This window comes from Sardina pilchardus, chromosome 18 (assembly GCF_963854185.1).
Source record: "Sardina pilchardus chromosome 18, fSarPil1.1, whole genome shotgun sequence".
NCBI classification, from domain to species: domain Eukaryota; kingdom Metazoa; phylum Chordata; class Actinopteri; order Clupeiformes; family Clupeidae; genus Sardina; species Sardina pilchardus.
The window spans coordinates 2,134,563-2,154,916 of NC_085011.1; the positions used below are offsets into that span (position 1 = coordinate 2,134,563).

The 20,354-nt window shown below is 40.6% G+C and overlaps 1 protein-coding gene across 4 annotated transcripts; it reads right to left on the minus strand.

The window, feature by feature from the left end:
• Positions 1–1,510: 1,510 nt before the first annotated feature.
• Positions 1,511–4,567, minus strand: LOC134063916 (sialidase-3-like). 4 transcript variants are annotated; one of them, XM_062519666.1, is made up of 4 exons: positions 4,472–4,567; positions 3,826–3,911; positions 2,758–2,944; positions 1,511–2,517 (listed from the first exon to the last, which is right to left on the minus strand). In XM_062519666.1, the coding sequence occupies exons 2-4, from the start codon at positions 3,828–3,830 to the stop codon at positions 1,564–1,566; spliced, it is 1,146 nt and encodes a 381-aa protein (XP_062375650.1). In that variant the 5' UTR covers positions 3,831–3,911; positions 4,472–4,567; the 3' UTR covers positions 1,511–1,563. The 4 variants fall into 4 exon arrangements, with proteins under 4 accessions (XP_062375650.1, XP_062375648.1, XP_062375649.1 ...); XM_062519664.1 differs by having other exon boundaries at positions 2,758–2,962; XM_062519665.1 differs by having other exon boundaries at positions 4,456–4,556.
• Between the last annotated feature and the right edge of the window lie 15,787 nt (positions 4,568–20,354).

Consider the following 20,354-nt stretch of genomic DNA (forward strand, 5'->3'; position numbering starts at 1 on the left):
ACTGTAGCCTACAATAGAGCTCCATGGGCTAATTGAGTCTCTCCAGTCAAGTCAAGTCAAGTTTATTTATATAACGCATTTCATACACAGAGGTCATTCAATGTGCTTTACATAAACAAAAGCAAACAGTACTAGCAGATAAAAGCATGGATGGGCAACAGTCAAAGAGTAATAAAAAAAGACACATAAAAACATAAAAAGACAGCATAAATCAAGGAAAAATCTATCCATTAATGCAAGGAACGTCTGTCTGTGTGTCACTTTGTCTGTCTGTGTGTTCCACGCATAACTCTCGAACCACTCATCCGACTGACCTAAAATTTGACACAGGTCTTGCGTGAGTGCAGTGCAGTCTGGTCATTTTTGGACAAAAAATGACAAAGATATCGTTAAGCAAAATACAATTCTACCACTCTAGCCACTCCCCTTCTCACTCTCACTTACTCCAGCATAGAAAAAAAGCCCATTTCGCTGACAAACTCACGTGTTGCCATTCATGGAAATTACGATGTCTCACTTAAATAACGGACCGTTTCAAGATTGTTCATGTTGGATAAACATGCTGAGTCCGACACACATGCACCCATGTTGGTAAGCAGGCTGTTAAAGTCACGTAATGTTGCATAGGCTACTCTACATCAACAACCGCTGATCAGGTTGCTGATCTTGCAACAATATGCCGACACACACACGTTGGTAGCATTCTGTTAAAATTTGCGTAACAGCCATTCTTGACTAGATCTGGACATCGGCTATGGGCATAACATTCATTCAAACATCACTTCCGAGTTCATAGCACCGCATGGTCATGCGGTTAGCTTTGTCATTTCCCAACAACAGCAAAAACGCAAGGGTATATAATGTGTCTAATATTGCCATTAGCTGCAACTCAAACGCCTATCCCCTTCACTTTTTTTACTTTGCAAAGTGAGTTTAAGCTCTACTAACTGCACGGGCCTGATTCTACATCATCGCCAATCTAACATGATCTACCTGCATCAACGTCATTGGGCAACAAGTTTCTTGGAAAACATTGTTTGTATGGGCACTGCACTAGTCATGCAAACACGCAACTTCTGCTTGTTGCCAACGGGGACTATTTTCAGGTGCTGCGTGATATCACTGCGCCCATGGTACGTTTGCAACTTTCGTACGTTTGGTACGGTTTCATTTTCAGTTTGTCTTATTGCACTTTCTAACTTGAGAAGAGACACGTTTTAAATGGGAAAATTACCAAAAATCTTAGTCACTTTTAAGCATGATGCTAGCAAGCGAGATGCTAATGGTCTAATCCGTTTCAATGATCTATGCTAGGCTTAAGCTAAAAGTTGTTTCGCAAGACTCACAGAATGGCTGGATGAACGGGAAAAAGGTCAATATAAATTGTTTTGCTCAAGGGAGGTGGAAAATGAGCTTAATTCCAAAAATGGTGGAATATCCCTTTAACTGCAGCAGCACTTTAATATTTGCTTCTTTATGCATTGCTCCTTTCCTCACTCACCCCATACAGTTGAGTCTGCTCTATACTGGAACTATTCAAAGATCATGTTTTAATGGGATATTTCACAGAAGGCAGCAAGGAGAACACTTAGGTTTTGGAATCTCACAGAGAGAAAACTCCTTAAAGACGATCTGTAGGTTTTTGGCCTCTCTGCACTCCATCAGGCAGGCAAAGCGCCCCTCCTCCTCACACTGGGCCAGGTCCGAGTAGCCACTGTTCCCCGGGTGGATGACGAGGGGCTTCCCCCATGCCCCCTGAAGAGATGCCTCTCTCCGGCGGACGCCCAGGTCCCTCCTCTTCCTCTGGGTCGGGTGGCTGTAGAGCAGCCATGTGTTGGAGGAGCCCTGGTCAGGCACGGCCAGCACACTGCCCTGGCAGCCGTGGCATGAATCCTTCAGAGAGGAATCCAGATATTTGGTAAACTGTGCCCCTGCGTCATCACTAACTGCCTCTACCCGACGACACGAGCTGCGGGCATTACAGTAGAGCTCTGTGCCCTGAATCTGCGCCACCTGACACTCGCCCGACAGATGCTTACGCAGTTGCTGCCCCGCCTCCCACGACTGGCCTCCATCATCACTGTAGAGAACCAGAGAGTAGCTTTTGTCATCGCTGATTTTAACATAGGCTGGAATCAGCAGCCTGGCGCCATCTGAGCCAGTACTAGTCTCCCCTGTGCGGACAGAAGAGCCTCTCTTAGCTTCGACGCCATGGCCTGGCCCTACTGCAAACGTTTTATACTCGGAAAGCTTTTTATTATTTTCTTTTTCAACCACTATTATATCATCAGTCAGATCTTTTAATTCCCTCCAGCTGTCGTCGCCCAAATGTTCATCCTGGGTGGTGATGTAGCACAAGCGGGTTTGGCATGGCTGAAGGCTAATCTCTGCGGTGTGGCCCTCAATACAGATGAAGAAAAGAAACAGTGTCTCTGAGCTGGTCTCGAAGACTGGACAGGGGTTCATGGTGCGGTAGTTGTCTTTGGTCGCTTTGGTCAACACCTTCATGGAAGACCACTGGAATCACAAATAGCAGAAATAACATGTACATGAAGGCTCTACATATACGGCCATGATGTACTGTATATCAATACAACACACAAATAACATGTACAGTACATGAAGACTCAACATATACGGCGAGGATGTACTGTAACTGTACTGTACATCAATACAACACAAATTAAAGAGGTGCTTTGCTGCATTAATGACATAAGTTGCGTTTGTTTGTTACGTATTTAATCTCCTCTTTGGTACCTTCACTCCGACTGTGTCCCTGGTGCCTGTTCTCATCACCAGATCCTTCGCATCCTGGTCGGCAGGAGATGTGCGACTCTCAGCAAACGCCAGGAATTTCTTCCATTTCTCAATGTAGAGAAGAGCCGGAATTCTGTAGTTATTTTGGCTGTCTCCAAAGACTATCTCTTCAGGATCATGTGTGTGCCTGCAATCATTAGACAATCTGTAATTCTTATTGTTGTCATTCATTTTATTCAGTAAACACTTCAATCATGCTCACAGAAATACTTTTCCATAATGTAGTCTAGTAGTTTACTCTGGCCTCACAGTAGGAATAGCATCCTTCTTCACTTTAAATCATCCAAGGATGGCAAATGTCAGTCAGAGAGACCAAGTGCTTTTACTTTAAAGCAGCAACAAAGAAGATTTGCTCTTGGGGTTACACCTATTTTTAGTGGGCAGTGGGCACTTGTTCTTTCCGTAGGCTGCCTCAACTCAATTAGCTAAAATGTGTGTGCCATCAAAATGATTTTGTTGAGGTTAAAGGGTGCCTTTAAGACAAACTACATTTTGCAGATATAATACTTTCTTCTTGAAATGGTGTGTTTATATTTATGTGTTGTTTTTTTTGTTTTGTTTTGTTTTTTGAAAGCATTTTGATAAATCCACGTCAACAAATGCCTTTACAGTGGTCTAGTTTACACTGGCTCCTCAGTAACATACTCCCCACATCCTGATTCTTCAGTTTAAATATGGCATAATATATCAGTAAGAGAAACCAAACTACAGTATGCTCCTGTGTATTAGCCACATTGTGTATAAGCCACAGGACAGCGTTTTATCCGTTAAAATAAATAAACCCATATTAACACCATATCATCTGACCCCGTGTATTAACCTCATAGCTAAAGAAATGTATAAGCTGCAGCTAATAGTTGGGAAATTAGGGTAGTACTTTTACTTTAAGACTCTAAGGACTTTAAGAATGCAGGACTTCTATTTGTAATGATCATAGACTGTAGGTCTATACAGTCTATGGTAATGATGTACTGTGCTGTAATCACCCAGTCACTAACAGTCACTCACCCCATTGTGAAGTGCAGCTGTTGTTCGTCTTCTCTCCTCTAGAGGGAGATCTGATCTCAGTGTGCGGTTGGTCAATTACTGAGACACTTGTTTGGATAACAAGTTGAGGGACAGAGAGAGACATTCTCCAAGTAAAATGATCATATTACAAAACGATATAAATTGATATTTAGATACACATGACATGAACTCTTTCCCGTCCAAGCAAAACTGGATCAAAAATGACCGAAATGTCTTTACTAGGCTATATCTTTCTGTGATTGGTGACCTAAGCTTATCTCAAGGATATTTATTCTTCCTTTTTGATGTCTGATGCAGTACATGGGCTATGTACACCTCTGGCAGCAATCAGATTAAAGGAACTCTCAAAAACAAACACTCCTAACCACTGCTAATGCATTCCTACGGAAATGAGAAAAATACAGTACAGTATTATAATATCACAATTTTTTACAGTGCAACCAATAGAGTCAATAGCATTTGTTTGTTGGTATTATGCTTGTCTCAGAGACTTTGTAAGACTTTTAAAAAAAAAAATATGTTCAAGTGTTTTCAATGAGGACAAGCACCATGTGCTGCCTTTCATTGACGGACGGTAAAGGAGTTAAGATAAGTGTGTTACCCGCTTACCTGCAACCCAGCTCACCTCAGATGTTAGTTGGTGGTGCCGTTGTCCAGCGTTCAGCAGGGAAGCGAGCTCTCCTGTGCAGCTCTCCTGTGCAGTTCTCCTGTGCAGTTCTCCTCTCCTCCTTTAATATTTGGTCTGTGATGATGAATGATTTATGTCTGGTTGAGATTTCCTTGTCTCATTAATCTGGATGCTTTGTGACTTGACCAGGAAATCAGAGTAGGGTCTTTCCCAGTAACCTGATCCAGACTGACTGCCAGAGCATGCTTAGAAAATAACTGATTAAACACATTATAAGCATTACACGCCTTAGAGAAACACTCATTGTGTGGATCGACTGCTTGGCCCTAGCACGAGGAAACCAAAATACCCCTTGAAAAATAGAGTACACGCTTAAAATGAATGTGTTGAAAACGACACAACTAACACAACAACACATTTGTTTTAAGAGTGTAGTGACACATTACACACACTCACACACATGCGTGTCGAGCCACGGCCCACCTTGCTAATCTCCATCGTGGTTTCTCTTGTTAATTTTTTCTCTATTTGTCACCAAATCAAACAGTAGTGATCCAAAGTGTAAAGTCAATGGGCTAAAGTCTAGCGTTAAATACACTAAGCTCCATTGGCAAACTTCAATGCACTGTGTCAAAATTCTGTTTGATTTGGTGATACAGTAAACGGAGAAAAAATTAACGAGAGTCAAAATCTGTTCAAAGTATCATTAACCAGAGGAACCTTAGCTTTAAGCAGGGGGACACCACAGCCTACAAAGACTTGCAGAGGCAAGAGGGAGCTCAAATTGGCCAAAATATAAGGACAAAGTTGAGTCCCTTTTACCACCTAAAGAAGAGTAACCATTTAAACTAACTTAGCCAAAATATTAGCTTGATATACCTAATACATCCAGAGAAAAAACATTTATGAACATGGTACCCCCTTCTGATTTTTGGCACATTTGCGCCCTCATCTAAATCTGCAGCAAAGTTCAGATATCATTATCTAAAAAAGTGTTCAAGCTAAAGACTTCAAATTTTCTGTGAACAATGATTGCTACCTATAGATTTCACATGGACATATGGCACATGTAGCCATATGTGGTGATACTGACTGTGTAACAATCTTGTGATATCAGAAGACACCCACATTTGGTTCCCTATTACACAATGTATAAACAAAATGTTTGTCAAATAACTATGTCTATCTACAGATGTGTTTAAGATGTCTTTGAAAAAGTAATTAAGAGGTGTCTATATTGTATTTTTGATGGTAGTATTGTAACATAAAACTGAAAAATGATCCATTTGGATGATATTTCATCTCCCCATTACATAGGTATGACAAGATATACTAATGAAATGATCTCCAGAAAGAATATGAAGTGGGCTTTCAGACTGTCAAATTTCAAGATGGTGTTATGGCTACAGTTATTGAAATTTTAGTTTTGAAATATTGGTCTATTACAACAATTAGCGTTGTTTGTGGTATTATTTCATGATTTCATAACACTTAATGTTTTATTTACTTGCTGGGTGATGAACTAATAAAATATGTCCTGTATTTCCTGAATAAATTGCTGATGTCACTATTTAATGCCACTAGATGTCACTATTTAGTAGCAATTTATTGTTGTAATAGACCAATGTTTCAAAAATAAAATCAATTCAATTCAATAACTGTAGCCATAATACCCTCTTAACATTTCACAATATGAAAGCCCATTCCACACTCTTTCTGGAGATGCGTTAAAACACACCATACCTACTGTGAAGCATGGTGGGGGCATTATGTTGTGGGGATGTTTCTCTTCAGCGGGGACTGGGCAATTGGTCAGGATAGAAGGGAAAATGGATGCTGCCAAGTACAGCCACATTCTTGAGGAAAACCTGCGTCCCTCTGCTAGACAGCTGAAGATGGGCAGGTCATACTCCTTCCAACACGACAATGATCCTAAACATACTGCCTAAAGAACAAAGCAGTGGCTTAAGGATAGGAAGGTAAATGTCATGAGTGGCCAAGTCAGAGCCCTGACTTAAATCCTATGGAAAATCTGTGGATTGACTTGAAGTGAGTAGTCCATCACCGTTCCCCACAGAACTTGACTGAATTTGAAATATTCTGCAAAGAAGATTGGGCAAATATTCCCCAATCTAGGTGTGCAAAGCTAATAGAGACACATCCAAACAGATTGATCGCAGTAATGAATGCAAAAGGAAGCTCCACAAAGTATTGGATCAGGGTTATGATGACTTTTCCAGCCCTGTTATTCTGTTTTTTCTCTATTTTTTTAAAATTAATTTTCAGAACTGTTGTCTTTTCCCCCCATTATTTTGATGTTGTACAGCAGCTATTTGTAAAAAAAAAACTGGAAAAATATATTTTTTCTTTTATTTTTGAACTATTTCAAAGGGTATGATGACTTTCTATAGGCACTGTTCATTTCAAAGTTGCTAAAGTAACACCATGAGCACAATAGGCTTTATTTCCCTTCATAAATATATTTAGACTATAGCTGCAGTATAATGAGTTATAAGAGTTGATATGGTTGTTTTATTGAAAATAACTATGATTTATATGTAATAATCACTCATCTCATGGTAAGCATGTGCTCTAGCACTGGTGGCCATTTTGATTTCTGATCAGGCTGACGAAACAATGACTGATAACCTGAACCAAGTCATGTGACCTAGATATTGATAACAGACAAGACTTTTGATAACCGATAACTTGATCTGAAAAAAATATATATTGTGGCCCCATACAGGATGTTAAAAAGTATGTATCTCGTAGTATGTATTTGTCGACCCTGGCAAGGCGTTGGGGGTAGAGGGCAGAACACCCACTTTTATGAGAATGTTTTCCTGTTTTCTTAAAGGGATAATCCGGAGTGAAATGCACTTTAGATCAATTTTTCGGACTATTGGGAGTACATACGTTGAGTTGACACCAAAATCATGTCATTCGGATGTATTTTGATAAAGTTCGAGCTCACCGTTTTTAGCCAAAACTCGTTAGCCTGGAAGTGACTCGGGCATGTCTTTCGCCGCTACAAAACGCTATTTTTATACCTCTTCTACTGTTCCAAACAACACTACACTTACGTGGTAGTGAGTAGAGGGTCCCTAAAGCCAAACCGAAGTATCCCCACGTCTTTATGTGGTCGGATAGAGAGTCCAGAATAAATTTAATCGAGTCAGTACCTTTCCGGAAATGTCGCAGCTGCAGCTAGCAACGTTTTAACAACACTTTATTAACATTTCCGGAAAGGTACGGACTCGAAAATCTTTTTTTATCTGTTTTATTTACAAATTTAACTGTACAACATAAAAAGAATGAAAAAAAAGCAACAGTTCTGAAAATGAATTAAAAAATTAAAAACGAGAATAACAGGGTTGGAAAAGTCATATGATTTATTAAGTTTGAACACTGTGAAATGCATTGAATTGCTTGGTATATAATATACAGTAGTTCCACTATTTCTTAAGCTGCAAGTTTATACTATCCCATGGCATGATTCTGTGAAAAGATGTATGATGCGTGAGTGTTGGCATGAGTTAATCTGGTTAGAAACAATTATTATTTCCGGGTCCCTAATATTTGGCCAGCTCCTGCGCCTAGGCCTAAGATATTGACACCGTTCTAACTCTAAAACGTCAAGTCAGTAGGCTACCGGTGTAAGTTGCTCGAGAAGATTCTGTCACTGACCGTCCATCATATTGAATTAAGTAGAAAGCAAAACTAAATCTTCATAGGTCACAAATTTGTTTTCCGAATTTCACAAAAGATGTAGGCCTACATGATCCTTGGACCAAGACTCACAAAAGTTACCATCCCTGAATAAGAAAACTTAAGAAGAACAATACTGTGCTGCTTTCAGCAAGCACACTAATAAGGTAACTACTGTATTTCAAAGGGGAATGATGATTTTCTATAGGCACTGTAAATACCCGGAATGGGTGCAGGATCTGGCCTTAATTGCGGATATTACCCAGCTGCTGAATAATCATAATAAAATGTTCCAAAGCCACAGAACAGTTGTCACTCAGTTTTATGACAGCATATGCCCATTCAAGTTGAAACAGTCACTCTAGTACACAGCTGGCCTATCTAACGCTAGTATGCCTGCACCCAAATATAATGCTGAGTTGGATCAATAAAGACAAGTTAACAGTCATTTACAGTCAAGGCATCTGATATGATAACACAGCATACGCCCATTCAAATCGAAACTGTCATTCTGGTAGACACAGTTACAAGATGTAAGTTGCTCGAGAAGATTCAGTCACTGACCATCCACCATATTGAATTTAGCAGAAAGTGAAACTAAATCACACACACTCACATGCACATACACACACACACAAAACAAATATGTTTTTTGTTGTTTGTTTAGTTTTTTTTTTGCTATATTTGACTTTTCTTTTTCTCTTTATTTCTGTAAGAATGTTTGTTTTTTGTAAAAACTCTTGTTTGATTACTGTAGAAATTCTACTTTTGAGTTTCACAGAAGATGAGGTCTGAGAAAATGACAGTAGTGTTTTATATAAAGTGCATCAGTGTGTTACTGGTGATTTTAAAGGGTAGTTCAAATGGTGCTTGTGTGTTTAGTTTTGTTGCAAGAATTTCGTTTTTAGAAAGGAGTGTTATGTTTTGATTGTGTTTCATTTTGGCATAGATGTGAGTTATTTATCCCCAAGTGTGTTATATAGCTGTGCTATCTATACCACCTTCTTGGGACAGATCATCTGCTCGCATGGCTTCTCATACCACTGCTATGCTGATGACACACAGCTTTATCTGTTCTTTCCACCTGATGACCCCTTGGTCTCAACACGAATCTCAAATTGCCTCTCAGACATATCAACATGGATGAAGGCACACCTCCAGCTAAACCTCTCAGAAACAGAATGGCTGGTCCTCCCAGCCAAACCTACAATACATCATGACATCAACATCAAAATCAACTCCTTGTCTGTTGCACCTACCAGGACTGCAAGAAACGTAGGAGTCGTTCTCGACAACCAACTGACCTTCTCCGATTATGTAGCCTCAGTAGCCAGGTCGTGCCGCTACGCGACAACATACGGAAAATCAGGCCCTACTTGACTCAAGATGCTACCCAACTCCTGGTACAGACAATAGTCATCTCTCGACTTGACTACTGTAACGCCCTCCTGACAGGTCTCCCAGCCTGCGCTGTGAAACCCCTTCAAATGATCCAGAATGCAGCAGCACACTTGGTCTACAACCAACCCAGCTGGGTGCATGTCACCCCACTGCCCATCCAGCTACGCTGGCTACCGTTGGCCGCCCACATCAAATGCAAGACTAACGCTTGCCTTCAAAGTACTCTCTGGCTCTGCTCCCACCTACTTGAATGCCCTCAGACAGGCATATGCTACCATACCACAGTAGTGCTCCTCAGCCGAGCTAGCTCTTCCACCAGCACGCTCAGGCCAATCCAAACTTTTCTCATCTGTCGTCCCGAGTTGGTGGAACGCACTATCTGTTCCTACTAGAGTAGGGACATCCCTAGCCATCTTCAAAAATGTCTGAAAACCCAGCTCTTCAGAGAACATCTCCTCTCATAGCACTACTACAGACAATTGCACTCATTGATGCACTTATTACACTCATTGATGCACTTATTGTGGTGGTTTTTAATTCGTTGTTACAATTGCTCTTAACAGCTTAAATGTTTTTACCATGTTGTAAGTCGCTTTGGTTGAAAACCATCAGCCATATGTAATGTAATGTAATATTAGTTGAACAAATGTATAGTCTATTTTATACACACCCATCGAACCAACGAGGTGAAAAAAAATAGAGACTTTTGTGTAATTACTCCATATTTTGTGTAGTCATTCTACACCTGACATACAATCCAAATGTCTACAAGAAACCTCAGTGTTACCTTTCATTTTAGACCAAGATTATTACGGATTCCAGTTACAGATCTGGAAGTAATCTCAACAAAAGACAAAAGAGTGAATTACTTACAAGAACATTCTAAGTAAGGAAAGCTATTATTTTAACAGTGCTATACTGATGATCTGCAATCTGCAAAACCAGCAAACCCAGGTGTGTCAAACATACAGCCCACTAGCATATTTTGTGCAGAGATGTGTGGCAAAACACTCACACACTTTGTTTTTGGAGTCTGTGTCTGCATCAGCAGAAGTAAATATTACTCTGAAATGTTGATTGCTTTGTAAAAGAAAACATATTCCTTGGCATGTCTCTGAACTTTAATTTTGCAGTTGAGGCATAAAGCCTGTGGACTCGTGAAACTTGTCAAACATGTAGAAAAATGTGCTGCCATATCTTAATGTGTTTATGATGGATATACTATGGTGTACTTTAACCTGTGTTCAGAGCATTGTCACTCACATTTTCAAGGAGGCTTTCATACTGATGACCATATCTATAATAATAATAATAATAATAATAATAATAATAATACCAAGCAGCTCTAAAGACAATTTTCTCTCAGGGTCGCCACTACAGTTGAGAAGCCCAATATTAAGCAAATTAAATATGTGTCTTTTGCAACAAAACTCAGAAGCAATGTATAGGGAATACACCGACAGGAGTCTGTAGAAAGATATCGCTGCATTCCTGTAGCATAATGATAATTGCAGTTTAGACATAAAACATATCTAACAGAGATAACACCACATGAGGAGAGATAACATGCATCTGCCACCATATCTTAATGGGTTTATGACAAAAGAAACGCACTTTCACTCACTTGCTATGATGACTCAGGTATTTGGGAAAAAATAAACAAGTATTTTGTCATACACACAGGTAGTGTGTGTGTGTGTGTGTGTGTGTATGTGTGTGTGTGTGTGTGTGTGTGTGTGTGAGCGTGAGAGAGAGATTTCAACCACTTGCTGGGAATGGATTGCAAACCTGGGGTTTCAATGCAAACTGATCATTCTTGTGTATGGGATGGCATGTGCACAAACTTTTTTTACTTGGGATTGCAACTATGTGGACTATGCAAGCCAAATGCAAAAAGACTATAGCAAACTGCTCCTTGTCTGCAACAAGGCAATATATCCATCTGGAAATGACAATGTCATGGTAGTAATCACCTACAGAAAGAATGAAAAGCACCTGTGGACTACATTTGAAAAAAAAAAAAACCACATGCAAATCTTCCTTGGCAAAGAGATATCTCTGTGAACTTGTGTTTTACAGTTCAGATAAGAACTTTATGAAGATACAGTCATAATTCCCCCATAACAAGTCATAATTGTGTGCATGACTTGGTGAATTTCTGCTCATACCTGTTCCATGTTGTCTTTGGTAAAGTTCATGTTCATATTTGATAACCAGTGGCTGGGTCAGATGACACTATTTTTGTTGTTTTCTTGCGATGGTGATCTCAGATGTCATACTAGGTGCTCATAGAGCCATACATTCTTACTTGTTCTTGGTCTGGAGATTGGTCCGCGAAAATATTTCGTCTGAAGCATTTTTTTTCTCCTCCAAAAAATATAATTTGTTCATAGTTAACATAATGTTCAAAAGAAAATCGCTTCATATTCATTTTTAAATAACACATTGTAGGCTACCCATGAATCATGCATGTGTAACATTTTGCTAACCTATGCCAATGCTAACCTATGCCAAAACACATCGTTTCAAAATAGAGAAGCTCTGTTCCACTCACCAGACTCAGTGCTCTCACTATAAGACCTGGTAGCTTACATGCTCAATTATCTTTAATTCTTCGTCCCACTATAATAAAAATGTGGCCCTTTTTTCTAACGATTGCCGTGCACTATCTTTTTTTTTATTTGAGTCGGATCATCGTTAAATAACACTTTCCCCCCCGTGAGTTTTAGATAAATTACGTTTCGACTGTTTCGTTTGCTTAATGTCGGGACTGATGAACCCTGAACTTCGCAGGGTATTTGTTGCTTTTTTATGAGAGTCTGCAGTCTTTGCGCGTCGGCGTTCTACGCGAATTCATTTATCCAACGTTCTCCGCGATTTCATCCATCACAATAAAACAATAACGATAATCTCATGTGTTTGTGTTTGCTTCTGTAAAACGGAGTTATATTTACACAAGAGTAACAGGTTTTCTGTCTGTATCAGTTTGAGCTAATGAAGCTACAGACAGAAAACCTGTTACTCTTGTGTAAATATAACTTCTGTTTAGGCCCTGTTTACACGACAACAGGGATTAAAAATCCTGAGCCTGAACTTTTTTAGACTCGTGCATGCAACTTCACCCACTTCACATTTCTGAAAAAGGCTTTCAAAATGGGCGAGACGTTCTGAAATTTGGAGAGGGAGTGCAGCACTGCAGCAACCAATCAACCATGGTGATTTCGTGTCAATCTGGGAATGAGTGCTGCAGACATGGCTTATCACAGGTAGGCTAATCAGGGCAGCAGGTGTTGGGGCGTTTCATTCCTAATTTGTAACGACCCGGTGACGTAGTGTTGGACGAGAAGTACAGGACTTCGTCAGCATTCCAATAGCATTTTGGACCAACATGCCATGGCATGTTTCAACCTGTAGAATGTGCGGAGAGCAATATCTCCAATACAAAATCAGACGAAATGTTACTTTTGTCGAGAACACGATTTTTGTCAATATTAACCCTGGTAATAGTACAGTTCACCACTTATGAGTATTTTCAATCAATCAACAGCTCAAAAAACATATTTTAGGGTGCAGTGACTCTTTAATGAAGCATAAAAACTAAAACTAAAAACAAATAAGAAATTAAAGAAAAGTTAAGAAGTTAACACAACAGTGGAGATAAACAAAAAGGAGACATTTGAGGGAGAGGTGGAGAGGTCAGGGAGTGTTAAACGCCAGGGAGAAGAGGTAAGTCTTTAAGTTGGATTTAAAGCTAGTAATAGTGGGGCAAGATTTGACAGTATCGGGAAGGCTATTCCAGAGTTGGGGGGCATAGACAGAAAAAGCTCTGTCACCTTTGGATTTAAGTGAAGCAGAAGGAATAGAAACACTGTTCTTCACGGTAAAATGTCATTTTAGGTAGGTAACTAAGTTAGATACATTTAAGGTGTGGATGCTTGTGTTTCTTTACGAATCCGCCGTCTTAGTGTGTAAAGAGATTAATGTTAAGTGCCACATACATGATGTAAGAGGGTGATAAGGTGTCGTTCTGATATGGAAAGTTATGAATCTTTGAGACATTTAGCTGTGAGGTCTGCCACACTTAATCCATTGTCGGCATCTTTCCACTTGGGTTTTGGTCTTTGGAAAGGCGAAAAAACGCCCCCACCCTCTAAACTTTCGGGGTACCTGGTTTATGACTTTCTCGTGCGCATCATTGCACCGTCTTGCTGAATTCGCAATTTTTGACGGACGTCCTTCTACTTAGTTACCGTTGCTGAGCTAGGATTGGACAATGGCTGTTCGAGGGCGGGGTTTGCTATAACAGGACACTTGACCATGACCATCACCTGACCTGACCTGACCATGTGTGCGTGACATAGGACCTGTCCCAATTGTCATTTTCCCCTAGATTTTGCGCGTTCCCGTTTAGGGTTGGGATGTCCCATTACTTTAGGGAGCAAATTAAGTAAAAATAAAATCCACCCTAACATTATAGTGGGCTCCAATGCAGGCTTAAAAACGAAGTGGAAGATAAAATGAACAAGATGGCGGACATTGCTGGAAAGTGAAAGTGGAACTTAACTCCGTTATCATTTTAGGTATACTATTTTATTATAGTGGGAGTCATAACTTTAAAAATAAAAAAAATAATGGGAGGATCTAGTTCTCTATAAAAGCATGCCCTGCCTCAGAGGGACGCCAGTCATCAGCATCTCTGCCTCTTGGTCGCTTCTGAGCTTTGAAGGCCACTGCTTGGACAGATCTCCCTCTCAGAGGTAAGAGATGGGGAGGGGCTGAGGTATTCTGACCCAGGCCTCCCCACTGCACCGGGAGATAGGGGGTGTGGGAGCATCAGCTGTTTCAGTCTGTAGCTTGTTTTGACATTTTCATACACTATTTTTAAAAACTGGTATGTGACTGTAAATGCACAACCTAGTTTCTGAGGAAACACAAGGCTTTTAGTGAACCCAGTGAAAAGTTGAGCTAGTAAAACACCTGTAGTCCAGGTGAAGGGCTGAAATTAAGAAATTTCAGTTTTAGTATAATTTCCTGCTGGTTCAGTTCCCAGATAGGGAACAGCTATTCAAGCCTTAGTGAAGGATTTGAGTCTCATTCATTCAGCAAATACCCAGCAGCGTAAAGTGTAGAGAGACATAAACAGTGTACGTTGTTCTGGATAAGAGAATCTGCTAATACAGGTTGTTTTCAAATATAATAATAATAATAATAATAATACGAGAATTTTGTTGTTAAGTCATTACATTTTTCTTATGTTTTTTCTGTGATTTTTGTTTAATATTTCAGGAAAACCCAGATTGCACTTGAACATCGCAGCTATGCCACCATTAGAGGCTAAAATCGCTATTAATTGCCAAGGTTGTGGAGTTAGACTCCCTCCATGCGTGAGGGATGCAGATTATAGCAAAATCTATCTGAGAGGGAGGTATGTGTGGTCCTTTAATCAAGGAGTATACTTCAGAGATGTTGGCCATAATAACCTCTACAGGTGTGCACCTTGCTTTAATAAAACATAAAGACGACACTCAACTTCATGAGAGGAGAGGGGGAGAGTAGAAGACAAAATGACAGACAGAGGAGGAGAAGAAAGAAGGAGAGCGGGGAAGAGAAAAGGAGGAGGAAGGAAGGAAGGAGAGGAGAAGTGACTGCTGAGGAACATCATGCCAACCCTGAGGAACATCACGCCAACCCTGAGGAACATCACGCCAACCCTGAGGAACATCATGCCAACCCTGAGGAACATCACGCCAACCCTGAGGAGCATCACGCCAACCCTGAGGAACATCTTGTCAGCTAATCAGCATGCAATGCCCCCCTCTGTCTGTCTGTCTCTCTTTCTCTCTCTCACACACACACACACACATGAATGATTCCTTTCTTGATTTGATTTAGGATTTGATCTTTAGTTTCTGATGTGAGAGGATTCCTTTATTTACCAATTGTAATGCTACTTACATTTTCTGACTGTATTTACATTGCTTAACTAGAGCAATAAAACAATTACAAATCAACTGAGTTGGTATTGCTTCTGGCTTCTGATTATAATGCTGCTCTGAGTGTAATTTGAGCCAAGGCTTCAGGTGCTAAAGGAAATAGGTAGGACGATAAGGGGCATTCTTGAGCAGTGCCTCTACCTAAGATTTATACAATGTTTTTTTACCATGTTAACTCATTTATCTGGAAAGTCATAGACCTTGAGTTTCAAGTTTATTGATAAAGTGCAGTATCACCATAAGCATGGTCTCAAAAAACCGTACATAGGGAGGGAAAGTGAAAACCAGCGCCCCAAGCGGTTGCGTTCCTATCGAAGAGCAGCTACAATGTTAAGTCCCATAGACCGACTTTTCAAATAAATAGGCCTATGCAGCTATTAGCCATCTTATCCACCAAAAATATTTTTCAGTCTGCATACAGTAATAATCTACTTAGAGTGAAGCCTGAGAGCCTCGGTGACCTCACAAATGCTCTTCTGGAAGAATGGTCAAAAGTTCCCATAAACACAGTAAACTTTGTGTCTTCCCAGTAGCTGAAGCTGTTACAGCTGCAAAGGGTGGACTGCCGTCATGTTAAACACCACGTATTAAGAATGGGATCTCACTTAAGTTCATATGCGAGTCAAGAAAAGTTAAGAAGTTAACACAACAGTGGAGATAAACAAAAAGGAAACATTTGAGGGAGAGGTGGAGAGGTCAGGGAGTGTTAAAAGCTAGGGAGAAGAGGTAAGTCTTTAAGTTGGATTTAAAGCTAGTAATAGTGGGGCAAGATTTGACAGTATCTGGAAGGCTATTCCAGAGTTGGGGGGCATAGACAGAAAAAGCTCTGTCACCTTTGGATTTAAGTGAAGCAGAAGGAATAGAAACACTGTTCTTCACAGTAAAATGTCATTTTAGGTAGGTAACTAAGTTAGATACACTTAAGGTGTGAATGCTTGTGTTTCTTTACGAATCCGCCGTCTTAGTGTGTAAAGAGATTAATGTTAAGTGCCACATACATGATGTAAGAGGGTGATAAGGTGTGACAAGGCAAGTGACCCAATACTTTTGCCAATATAGTGTATATACTGTAATGCATAGATGTGTTAAAGTGTGTATAGTTCATGCATTTTACATATTTTCTCCAAAGTGACTTACAAAAAAAAGGATCAATCAAGGTAGGCCACAGTGTGACTGGAACATTTTAATGCAGCAATGAGTCGGCTACTCCTCGCATGGCATAGAATCTCACAAGAAATGTTCAAAAACAACTTGCAACAACCACTTCTAACATAAGGTAAGAAATCATTTTGAATAATAGTAATCGTATTCCATCTAAGTAATAGAAAGATTAAATAGATGCATCAATAGTTGAAAATTGTAGCACTCTAGGTCCAATCCGGGGGATTTTAACCCCAGCATGTAGGGAAATTGATTGTTGAATGTCCAGTGCAACACTTTAAAGACCAAGACGAAAATGAAACTACCTCTTGTTGTGTGTTGTCAACTCACACATTTCTTGTAATCTTTACTGGCATGTCTGAACATTGCTTATCTGAGATCAGCCTTTTATCAATATACTCTAGCCCTGCCCTGTTTTATTAGACAAAGTTTGTGTTCAGAATGGTTTATTGCTTTTTCCTTTTTGAGATGTGTTGTATTAGAGAAAATGTTTTTACGGTCTGTTGGCAACATAAATTCTCCTACATTCACCAAACAATCTAAACCGCAGTCTCTCCCATTTGTATTAGTCATAATGCATAAAACGGACACTAGGTGGCATAGGTGTATACAGGTCCTGCCAATGGGTGCCTCTCAACATGCCTCCTCGATCCTCGATGCTCGATCCTCGAGGGGCGTTCCCACTGATCTATAACTAACACTGGATAGACTATTCCATTGTTGCCGCCCCATCATTCTTTATGTAGATCAGTGAGGATCGAGGCATCGAGGAGCGAGGGAGGACGTATAAACGCTGCATGAGAGGCACCTCAAGTGTCAAACACAAAATCAACCATTGCTGATTTTTGAAGGTTAGCTTAATGTTTTTATCAAGTACACTTTCAGAAGGTCTATTTAACATCTAAAATGTTTTAGGATAAGTTGATGTTGCATGGGGGACCGTCTGTCATGAATATTTTAAGATAAGTTGATGTTGCATGGGGGACCGTCTGTCATGATCTGGAGCTCCATGCTTGTAAACATAGACTTGGACTACATGACAGTTTTGCAACAGTGAGCATAACCACAAGAAGGCCCAGAGAAATAGCAAGATAATAAAAAGGAAGATTTATTTCAATGTGGCAGTAATATCCTGCTCTTGACTTCTCATCATTCTATAGGTTTTCATGCAAAAGTAGCAATGTTAATTCATTAGGTAGGCCTAATACAAATAATTGTCAAGTTGTCAAGGTGTTAATTGATGTACAGCTCTGCCCAAACTTGAAAAATGGCTTTGTTCAACATGAAGGCAATGAACAACTCAATTCCTTTTTTTTTTCAGAAAGTTTGAATGAGTTTGAATAGTTTCGAATAGGTTGATAACGGTCAAGATAAACAGAACATACACAGAAAATGTTTTACTTTAAAGGATAATTCCGGTGTGATATTGACTTAAAGTGTGTTGAAACATGATACCGAGTGTGAGCGTTTGTCTCAGAGCTGACCTCGACCTGCACCCTGCACTCAGAAATCTGCCGCTAGTCAGCCGATGCTACCAACAGGTTTTCAATGGGAGTGCCTCGGGCATCGGCTAAGCCATGCAAATAAATCACTGTTTTACACCATTTATGAGGCTCAAAGTAGCTCCACACTTTATTGGTAGACTTCTGAGGGCCCTGACATTTAAAACGAGACATCGAGAACTTTGAAAAAGCACTGGTGGTTTACTTACATGACGGTTTATTCAGACAGTCACTTCCGAAAGTTTACCGTTCGCCGCCATCTTGAATTTAGTCATGTGACGAGCCGGAGCGGAACTGGGACGTGAACTAAGGTGTGTTCAAGTTCAACTCCAAATGACCTCTTGCAGCAGCGAGAGCTGCCAGTGGCAGCAGGGGAGGGGATACAAACGCTGCTATGAAGTTGTACACTCTCTGCTTCCCGTAGTGTAGACTTGACCATGTGACGAATCACTAGGCATGGACCCGCACGGACCCTTGTGGATATGAGGACACATGTAAACACCTGCACATACGTCAGGGATGTAAAGCCAATTAGGGCAAAGACCTGACGTCATGAAGGCAGGGTCTAGGCTCCGCTGCGCTCCGCAGTACCTCTAAAGCTGCTGCTCCGCTGCGAAGCAGCTGCCTGGCCACGCCTTGCTCCCGCGATAAGTTGAGGCCATGTGATACCGACTGCCGAGTCGAAAACACACCCATCTAGACCATCGTGGACAGATTTTTAACCACGTGCATCTTGTGCTGCGCAGTTTTTGTGCTGCGCAGCCATCTTGAACGCGCCTCTAGTCACGAATCAGTCACGTGACTAAATTCAAGATGGTGGTGGAAGAAGGGAAACGGGGCCTATCTTAAGTTCATTCATTGTTTGTACTTCAAACTGTGTGTAGGCAGTACTTGCTTGCGTGCTTTCTGTGTGTAAACAACCATGAAATCTGAATATGAAAGCATTCTAAACTAATGTATAGGATGATGCAGGTATAAATGATACACTCTTTTAATGTTTCATTATTTTATGATATATGTTTTCTTAAGAAATTACTTACTATATTCAGGGGGTCAAGGCCGTCTAGATTAGCTTCGGCATGTTAGCAAGCGCCATTTTCAAGTATGGCGCCTCATGGAGCATTTAGAACCAGCTCCGTGCACGAAAATCCGTGTTGGGCACGAGCTCTCATGCGCGCACATGTTGGTGGACGGGTACCTACTACAGCCAATCAGTAGGCTACTCCGTGCAACTCTCCACTGGACTCAGGTATGCCAGAGAATGTCTAATAAGGGGAGAAGGACCACTAGCGAAATACTTCCGCATGGTACTGCAACTAGAGGGCGATCGCGAGCAAGTGATGAATGAATGAGTGGCAATGGAGCTGAACCCCCCAGTACCACATTTGTCGTTATATAATTTTTTCTCCTAAAATTGCATTAATGCATGCGATGCAGGATAACTTGACTTGACAATCAGCTGACCAATACAATTTTCAATATGTGTTGTTATTCCTAAAAACCCTTTCAAAGTTTTCATGTCACGTGACACAAGCGAACCACTTTACGACCATAGACCTAAAAGAAGGTTCAGCTTCACGACGGTCGTAATCGGTCGCGATTGTCGCGAGCATCCATGAGCTAAATGCTAGCATGTTACAGGAAAAACGGCCCATCCTATGAAAAGCAGAAAGGACATTTCCAGTGGAAAACCTATACTCAGGTAGCTACTACGACAATGTACATTAAGAAATGAAGTTGTCAACTGTGAAAAAAACGAGTTCTAGCCGCCTAGCCCCATAGACCACAATTCATCTATCACTTGCTCGGCAACGCCCCTAGCGGAATTTCAACAGATTGCAGGAACAATCCGGTACAATGGAGTTAATAGGAAGTGGACCGGCTCTCCCTAAAGGGGCTCTGGCCGGATTTACTAGCCTAGCCTCTGCCATTCATTTGAATGGAGGGCGGGACTTAGTCACGCTCTCCAGTTATATATAATACCTCCATGACTATATTAGATTACTGTAGATTAGATGCAACTTTATTATTATTTACAAAGACAACAAAATGCATTTTGCATGCAAAAAAGCAGAAAAGTGCGATGTGATATACAAAGTATAGACAGGACAGGAT